General features: G+C 40.2%; 1 protein-coding gene across 1 annotated transcript; it reads right to left on the bottom strand.

Annotated features, from left to right (window-relative positions):
* Window positions 1–8,995: 8,995 nt before the first annotated feature.
* On the bottom strand, window positions 8,996–9,946 carry LOC109693588 (olfactory receptor 9S13-like). The gene has a single exon (XM_020174952.2). It carries the CDS (start codon window positions 9,944–9,946, stop codon window positions 8,996–8,998), a length of 951 nt encoding a protein of 316 aa, XP_020030541.1.
* Window positions 9,947–10,218: the final 272 nt, after the last annotated feature.

The raw sequence follows: 10,218 nt of genomic DNA, 5'->3' as shown, positions 1-10,218 counted from the left end.
TAAATATCACTAGTGCTATTATTACAACCAGAAAATACTTAATTGCACACAGTACAGGGACAATAACAACACAAAGGGCAATGATGGGAAGACAGAAAAAAACAGGGAAACCAGTTTCCCCAGAGAAAAAAATTAGTATAGGAACCAGAGGGAAATGAAGAACACAGATACTCAGATCCAGACTCCAACAAAATGAAGATAAACTATGCCAAAGGAACCAATGAAGCCCACAAGAATAATTTAAAAGAAGACATACTACAAGTACTCAATGAGAATTTTATAGAGATGATACTGGATAGGGTCAACCAAAATGTACAGGAGACACTCAAGAAATTCCAAGACAACAAAAATAGAGAATTTGAAAAAGCAAAAGAAGAAATAAAGGAAACCAGAGAAGCACTGTATAAATACCAAAGTGAAACAGAGAACACGATTAATAAACAGATAAATGAACTCAGGACAAAAATAGACAACATTAAAGAGGAAACCACCAAGGATATGGAAAACCTCAGAAAAAAGAACGAAACAGAACTGCAAAACAAAATGGAAGGCCAATCCAGCAGAATAGAACAAACAGAAGACATAATCTCAGAACTCGAAGATGAAATGGTAATTAAAGGAAAAACTGAAGAACTATTAGTTAGACAACTCAAGACCTGTGAAAAGAAAATGCAAGAACTCAATGACTCCATCAAAAGACCAAACTTGCGAATCATGGGCATCGAAGAAGGAGAAGAGGTGCAAGCAAAGGGAATGCAAAATATATTCAACAAAATAATAACAGAAAATTTCCCAAATCTAGAGAAAGATAGTCCCATACAGATGCAAGAGGCCTCCAGAACACCAAAGAGACCAGATCAAAATAGAACTACCAGACAAGGCATATCATCATTAAAACAACAAGTGCAGAAACTAAGGAAAGAATATTGAAGGCTGTAAGAGAGAAAAAACAAGTAACATACAAAGGTAAACCCATCAAAATCACAGCGGACTTCTCAACAGAAACATTAAAAGCAAGAAGAGCGTGGGGTGAGATCTTCCAGGCACTGAATGAAAATAACTTCAACCCCAGGATACTCTACCCAGCAAAGCTATCATTCAAAATAGATGGAGCAATAAAAGTCTTCCATGATAAGCAGAAACTAAAACAATATGTGACCACAAAGCCACCACTACAAAAGATTCTGCAAGGGATTCTGCACACAGAAAGTGACACCCAACATAACTATGAAAGGACAGACAGCACCAAACCACAGGATAAGAAAAAGCAAGACAGTAGAGAGTAACCTCAACTTAGGTACACACAATCAAACCTTCAAACAACTAAGACAACTAAATGACAGGAATCAGCACATACCTATCAGTACTAACGCTTAATGTTAACGGACTTAATTCACCCATCAAAAGGCACCGCTTGACAAAATGGATTAAAAAGGAAGATCCAACAATTTGTTGCTTACAGGAGACCCATCTCACCGACGGAAATAAGCATAGGCTTAGGATGAAAGGCTGGAAGAAGATTTACCAAGCCAATGGCCCCTGAAAACAGGCAGGAGTAGCAATACTTATCTCTGACAAAGTAGACTTCAAACCTACATTGATCAAACGAGATAAAGAAGGACATTCCATACTAATGAAAGGGGAAATAGACCAAAAGGAAATAACAGTTATCAACATCAACCTGTATGCACCCAATGTCAACGCACCCAATTTCATCAAACATACTCTGAAAGACCTAAAAGCATATATAAACGCCAACACAGTGGTTGTGGGAGACTTTAACACCCCATTATCATCAATAGATAGGTCATCCAAACAAAAAATCAATAAAGAAATCCTAGATCTAAAATATACAATAGATCAAATGGACCTAGTTGATGTCTACAGAACATTTCATCCAACCTCTACACAATATACATTCTTCTCAGTAGCCCATGGAACCTTCTCCAAAATAGATCATATGCTAGGGCACAAAGCAAGCCTCAGCAAATATAAGAAAATAGAAATAATACCATGCATTCTATCTGATCACAATGCAGTAAAAGTAGGACTCAACAACAAAAGTAAAGACAAAAAACATGCAAACAGCTGGAAACTGAATAACTCATTGCTTAATGAACAATGGGTCATTGATGAAATAAAAGAGGACATTAAAAAGTTCCTGGAAGTCAATGAAAATGAAAACACAACCTACCAGAACCTATGGGACACAGCAAAGGCAGTCCTGAGAGGAAAGTTTATAGCCATGAGTGCATATTTTAAAAAGACTGAAAGATCCCAAATCAATGACCTACTGATACATCTCAAACTCCTAGAAAAACAAGAACAAGCAAATCCCAAAACAAATAGAAGGAGAGAAATAATAAAAATAAGAGCTGAAATCAACGAAATAGAAACCAAAAAAAACATACAAAGAATTAATGAAACAAAAAGTTGGTTCTTTGAAAAAATAAACAAGATCGACAGACCCTTGGCAAACCTGACCAAAATGAGGAGAGAAAAAACCCAAATTAGTAGAATCACAAATGCAAAAGGGGAAATAACACAAACACCATGGAAGTCCAGGAAATCATCAGAGACTACTTCGAGAACCTATATTCAAATAAATTTGAAAATCTTAAAGAAATGGACAGATTTCTAGATACATATGATCATCCAAAACCAAATCAAGAGGAAATTAATCACCTGAATAGATCTATAACACAAAATGAAATTGAAGCAGCAATCAAGAGTCTCCCCAAAAAGAAAAGTCCAGGACCTGATGGATTCTCTGCTGAATTCTATCAGACCTTTAAAGAAGAACTGATACCAACCCTCCTTAAACTGTTCCATGAAATAGAAAGGGAAGGAAAACTGCCACACACATTTTATGAAGCCAGTATTACACTTATCCCAAAACCAGGCAAAGACACCTCCAAAAAGGAGAACTATAGGCCAATCTCCTTAATGAACATTGACGCAAAAAATCCTCAACAAAATAATGGCAAAGCGAATTCAACAACACATCAAAAAGATTATTCACCATGACCAAGTAGGCTTCATCCCAGGGATGCAGGGGTGGTTCAACATATGAAAATCAATAAACGTAATAAACCACATTAACAGAAGCAAAGACAAAAACCACTTGATCATCTCAATAGATGCAGAAAAAGCCTTTGATAAGATCCAACATCATTTCATGATAAAAGCTCTAAGAAAACTAGGAATAGAAGGAAAGTACCTCAACATTATAAAAGCTATATATGACAAACCTACAGCCAGCATTATACTTAACGGAGAAAAACTGAAACCATTCCCTCTAAAATCAGGAACCAGACAAGGATGCCCACTATCTCCACTCCTATTCAACATAGTACTGGAATTCCTAGCCAGAGCAATTAGGTAAGAAGAAGGAATAAAAGGAATACAAATAGGTAAAGAAACTGTCAAAATATCCCTATTTGCAGACGACATGATCCTATACCTTAAAGACCCAAAAAACTCTACTCAGAAGCTCCTAGACACCATCAATGTTGATATAAAATCAACATAGAAAAATCATTAGCATTTCTATACACTAACAATGAGCAAACTGGAAAAGAATGTATGAAAACAATTCCATTTACAATAGCCTCAAAAAAATCAAATACCTAGGTGCAAACCTAACAAAAGATGTGAAAGACCTCTACAAGAAAAACTATACACTTCTGAAGAAAGAGATTGAGGAAGACTATAGAAAGTGGAGAGATCTCCCATGCTCATGGATTGGTAGAATCAACATAGTAAAAATGTCAATATTCCCAAAAGTAATCTACATGTTTAATGCAATTCCCATCAAAATTCCAATGACATTCATTAAAGAGATTGAAAAATCTACTGTTAAATTTATATGGAAACACAAGAGGCCACGAATAGCTAAGGCAATACTCAGTCAAAAGAACAATGCAGGAGGTATCACAATACCTGACTTCAAACTATATTACAAAGCAATAACGATAAAAACAGCATGGTACTGGCACAAAAACAGACATGAAGACCAGTGGAACAGAATAGAGGACCCGGATATGAAGCCACACAACTATAACCAACTTGTCTTTGACAAAGGAGCTAAAAATATACGATGGAGAAAAGACAGCCTTTTCAACAAAAACTGCTGGGAAAACTGGTAGCAGTCTGCAAAAACTGAAACTACATCCAGGTATGTCACCCTATACCGATATTAACTCAAAATGGATCAAGGATCTTAATATCAGACCCCAAACTCTAAAGTTGATACAGGAAAGAGTAGGAAATACTCTGGAGTTAGTAGGTATAGGTAAGAACTTTCTCAATGAAACCCCAGCAGCACAGCAACTAAGAGATAGCATAGATAAATGGGACCTCATAAAACTAAAAAGCTTCTGTTCATCAAAAGAAATGGTCTCTAAACTGAAGAGAACACCCACAGAGTGGGAGAAAATATTTGCTAGCTACACATCAGACAAAGGACTGATAACCAGAATATATAGGGAACTCAAAAACTAAATTCTCCCAAAACTAATGAACCAATAAAGAAATGGACAAGTGAACTCAACAGAACTTTCTCAAAAGAAGAAATTCAAATGGCCAAAAAACACATGAAAAAATGCTCACCATCTCTAGTAATAAAGGAAATGCAAATTAAAACCACACTAAGATTCCACCTCACCCCTGTTAGAATAGCCATCATCAGCAACACCACCAACAACAGGAGTTGGTGAGGATGCGGGGAAAAAGGAACCCTCTTACACTGTTGGTGGGAATGTAGACTAGTACAACCACTCTGGAAAAAAATTTGGAGGCTACTTAAAAAGCTAGACATCGATCTACCATTTGATCCAGCAATGCCACTCTTGGGGATATACCCAAAAGACCGTGACACAGGTTACTCCAGAGGCACCTGCACACCCATGTTTATTGCGGCACTATTCACAATAGCCAGGTTATGGAAACAGCCAAGATGCCCCAGCACTGACGAATGGATTAAGAAAATGTGGTATCTATACACAATGGAAATTTATGCAGCCATGAAGAAGAACGAAATGTTATCATTCGCTGGTAAATGGATGGAATTGCAGAACATCATTCTGAGTGAGGTTAGCCTGGCCCAAAAGACCAAAAATCGTATGTTCTCCCTCATATGTGGACATTAGATCAAGGGCAAACAGAACAATGGGATTGGACTTTGAGCACATGATAAAAGCGAGAGCACACAAGGGAGGGGTGAGGATAGGTAAGACACCTAAAAAACCAGATAGCATTTGTTGCCCTCAACGCAGAGAAACTAAAGCAGATACCTTAAAAGCAATTGAGGCCAATACCAGAAGGGGACCAAGAACTAGAGAAAAGGTTAGATCAAAAAGAATTAACCTAGAAGGTAACACACATGCACAGGAAATCAATGTGAGTCAATGCCCTGTGTAGCTATCCTTATCTCAACCATCACAAACCCTTGTTCCTTCCTATTATTGCTTATATTCTCTCTACAACAAAATTAGAAATAAGGGCAAAATAGTTTCTGCTGGGTATCGAGGGGGTGGGGGGGAGAGGGAGGGAGTGGAGTGGTTGGTAAGGGAGGGGGTGGGGCAGGGGGGGAGAAATGATCCAAGCACTGTATGCACATATGAATAATAAAAAAAATTAAAAGAAAAAAGAACACTATTAGAACTTATGCATGAATTCAGCAAAGTTGCAGAACACAAAATTACCCACAAACATGAGCAGTACTACCATCGCTAACAATGAGCAGCATGAAAGGGAAAATGAGGAAGCAATTGCATTTATCATAGCATCAACAAGAATAAAACACTTACAAATAAACTTTAAGGAAAGATTCAAGCATTAAAGACTACAAAAAATGCTGTAGAAAATTAAAGAAAGTCTAGTGGCTGAAGGCACCTGTGTTAACATGTCAGCCATACCTAAGGTGAGCTACAGACCCAGTGCAATCCCTGTCAAATTTCAATGTCCTTTGTTTGGAGAAATAGAAAAGTGTCCTGAAACTCATATGGACTCTCAAGGAACTCAAATAGCCCAAACAACCTTGAAAAGGTAAAGCAGAGATTCAGGTCTCTGAGTTAATTCCCCGAGTTAATATTACAAAGATTTAATAAACGAAATGGTGTGGAATTAACATAAGGACAGACATGTTGACCAATGGAATAGAATAGCGAGCCCAGAAATAGGCCCTCACATATACGATCAAGTGTTCTTTCACAAAGTTGCCAATGCCGCCCAATGGGGAAAAGAATCTTTTCAGAAAAGGGTGTTGCAGGGAGAGGATATTAATGTGCAAAATGAACTTGGACCCTTTCCTTATACCATATACAAAATTTCCCCAATGGGTAAAATACCTAAACATAAGATCTAACATTCTAAATCTCCTAGGGAAAAACATAAGTGGAAGCTTCATGGTACTGAATTTAGCAATAATTTTTTAGATTTGATACCGAAACATAAGCAACACAAGTAGGCTTTGACAAAGGAATCAGAGCAAATATAAAATCTTTTGTTCCTTAAAAGTCACAATCAATACAGTGAAAAGGCAGCTTACAAAATGGGAGGGGGGATATTTGCAAATCATATATTTGATATTTGACATCCAGAATATATAAAGAATTCCTCCTACAACCCAATAACAAACCAACAACCAAATAAGCCAGTCCCTCAAATAAACCAGCTGAAAACTGGGCAAAGGACTTGAGTAGACCTTTCTCCAACTATGACACATGAATAGCAACCAACATATAAAAGATGCTCGCATCACTGATTATTTGAATAATGCAATCAAAACCACAAGGAAATCCTATATCATACCTATTATAAAGGCAATGGATGATAGCCAAAAGAACAGGAAGCAACAAGTGTTGGTCAGGAAGTGGAGAAATGGAAGTACGCTGAGCCGTAGTCAGTGGAACTGTGCAATGGTGCAGCTGCTACTGAAGAGTGTAGAGATTCTTTAAAAATTAAGCAATAATCACTATGTAATCCAGCAGTTCCACAATTCCACATCTGAGTATATGAAAGCAGGACCATGAAGAGGTACTTGCACCCGTGTGTTCAGAGCAGCACTGTTCACAATAGCCAAAAGGTGGAAGCAAGCCAGTGTCCACCACTGGATGACTGGTGAAACCAAAATGTGATCTGTGCATTCAATAAGGTCATTCTCAGCACTGAAAGGAAGGAAATCCTGTCACATGCTACCCTGTGAATGAACTTTGAGTACATTATGCTGTGCAATAGCAGGAAACAAAAACAGGCATTGTACAATCGCACTTCTGTGAGATACTTAGAGTAGTCCAATTCACAGGAACAGAAGGTAGAGCAGAGCTTTCCAGGTGTTGGGGTGGCTCAGAGGTTGGGAGTTAGTGCTTTACACGGACAGAGTTTCAGTTTTGCAAGGTGGAAAATTCTGGAGAGTATATTTAAAACCATTGAACTATGTACTTAGAAATGATTGTGAAGGTAAAAGAATATTGTGTTTTCTATTCAATTTTTTTAATTAAAAAGATAATAAAGAATTAGAATAAAAACTAAAATATGGTTCTTGAATTTTGATGAATTTGCCCTCCATGAAACCTCATTAACAAAGCAGAGTTATGCCAGTATACTTTGGAGCTCAGTGACAAATAAATAATAATTCCAAATATGTAATTTGCCAGTAATATGGGCTGAGTTCCTGCCATGCAGCTGTAGCATCAGGAAACCAGCATCTATGATGATACACCAAAAACAAAGCACTTCTCACCCAGGCAGTGATGGCCACAGCACCTTAATGTACAGAGGGGAAAATAGGTGGTAGTTTTCTGGACATTTTCCCCCAGACTCTTGGAGAATTTCTGTTCCTCCTAATGTCAGACCAGCTTCACTGATTAATACGACATCAGGATTAATCTCTTATACTTAGATGTTCTTTGTTTACTGTTTGTACCACTAAATTCTACAGAGATAAGATAAATCTGCCCTATGTCAGATCAACAAACACAAAAGATTGTGTTAATTTTTTTCTTTTCTAACCTTGTGTTAATATGGTAGAAGTCATATAGGTGTATCCCAATCCAAGACCCTTAATAAAGCCAAGTGTGGAGGAAGGAGTGTAGAAGGGTCAGGAAGGGAATGAAGGGGAAGAACACGAGGAGTCACTATGAACATCACGGCCTGCGGTTAGATGCTTTGTTGTTTTTTTAAATCGTGTGTGATGGTAGTTTTCCTTCTGTTGCTGCATGACAGGAACTCAGTCCCTTCCTATTGGCTGATTACATTACTGTTAGCTAGTTACTTAACTGCATGGAGTATCCGGCATAACTGTTTACATTAGTGAGGTTGAGTGGAGGGCAAATTCATTAAAATCCAAGGACCACGTCTTAGTTTTGATTCTCATTCTCTGCTATCATTTTAGTTTTTAGAAATTACTTGAATGAAAAACTCAACATCCTGGGAGCATCTAAAGCCAGTCAGCAGGTGCACTGCTCAGCACCATGGACAGAGGGAAGGCAGGAAACAGGTGAACAAAGAAGTCTTCAGAGCTCTCCTACTTTAGCCAGGGGACTCCTGCCATTGTAAAGATGGCCTGTAAAGATCCCAGTCTAAGACATGCAAGATGAATTTCTCAGCCACATTGACTTTAGAATCAGTGATGACAGAAAGGAGTGAGCCATAGAGAGGGTCGAAGGCTTGACCTTCACCAGGAGATGTTGACCTTGGCTTCCCTCTGCTCACTGTTCCATCACAATGCACAGACAGGATTTGGGTTTGCTCCTGGTCTGAACCACTAGTTTTCTAGTGACAAAGAACATGTACAATTTACATTTAACAAGTGCCTGAACACAATATGCTATCAAGGAGGATTGCGTGAAGCCAGAAAGCAAGAGAGCAAGAAGCCAGGAAGACAAGCAAGCCAGAAAACAAGATCGGCAGACAGGACAACAAAACACACACTGTCTCCTTTGGAGCCTTTCCATGAATGAACCTGACACCATCCCTCACTGGCCACCCTCCTTTACATGGCTGTGTGTCTCTGTCCCAGCCTCCTCAGCGCGTCCTTCACATCCTTGTTCCGCAGACTGTAGATGAGGGGGTTGAGCATTGGGATGACCAGGGTGTAGAAGACGGAGACAACCTTGCCCTGCTCCATGGACTCCACAGCTCCTGGCTGAGCATACATGACAAACACAGTCCCATAAAACAAGGACACAGCTGTCATGTGGGAGCCACAGGTGGAGAAGACCTTGTGTCGTCCCAACCCTGACCTCATCCTGAGGATGGTCACTGTGATGTAGCCATAGGAAACCAGGACAGCTAATGTGGTGCTCACAATGATGAAACCACAGAGACCGAATAGGAGAAGCTCATTGACAGCCGTGTTGGCACAGGCCAGCTGGAGCAGGGGGGGCACATCACAGAAGAAGTGGTCGATGTGGTTGTTGCTGCAGAAGGGCAGCTGGAATGTGAGGCTGGTCTGCACGATGGAGTTGAGGCAGCCTCCACAGTAGGTGCTCAGCACCAGGTGGGCACATGTTGCAGGGCACATGGCCACAGGGTACCGCAGGGGACTACAGATGGCCATGAAGCGGTCATAGGCCATCACAGCCAGAAGGAAGGCCTCAGTGGTAGCCAACAATGAGAAGAAAAACAATTGGGTGGCACAGCCCACAAAGCTGATGACCTTGGAAGAGGAGAAGAAGTTGACTATGGCATTGGGGGCAATGACAGATGAGTAGCAGAGGTCGAGGAAGGACAGGTTCCTGAGGAAGAAGTACATGGGGGAGTGCAGGCGGGCATCCAGGGTGATGACCACGATCATGGTGAGGTTGCCCAGGATGGTCACCATATACAGGGCCAGGAAGACAGCAAAGAGCAGGGCCTGGGTCTCCACACCTCCCCTGAACCCATCCAGCACAAACTCCCACAAGGGCAGTGATGACAGGTTTCCATTTGTGTGGACTGGCATGGCCCTGAGCTGGAACAGCTGGAGAGAGGTGGTAGGGGCAGACAGAGGGCACAGGTCACAGTCCCGTGGCCATAGGTTCCATGGAGCACAATAACATCAGGTGCCTCACTGCCCAATGAACATAAGGCCACCAGGTTCCCTGCTCTTCCAGATGATCTCATCCTGGTCTGAAAGGGGACATTTCCTCTGGTTTACTGAATTTCTGAGCATGAGCTGAGCCCTCCCTGTGTAGGAAACTGAGCTGTGTTCTGGGGAATGCAGAGGTGTCCAGA

This window comes from Castor canadensis, chromosome 4 (genome assembly GCF_047511655.1).
Source record: "Castor canadensis chromosome 4, mCasCan1.hap1v2, whole genome shotgun sequence".
Lineage (NCBI taxonomy): Eukaryota > Metazoa > Chordata > Mammalia > Rodentia > Castoridae > Castor > Castor canadensis.
Note: the sequence above shows the minus strand (reverse complement) of the source record. Positions and strands in the feature narration are given on the sequence as shown.

Bases quoted from the DNA above. Each gene is read 5' to 3' on its own strand.
- LOC109693588 (XM_020174952.2), bottom strand. From the start codon at position 9,946: ATGCCAGTCCACACAAATGGAAACCTGTCATCACTGCCCTTGTGGGAG.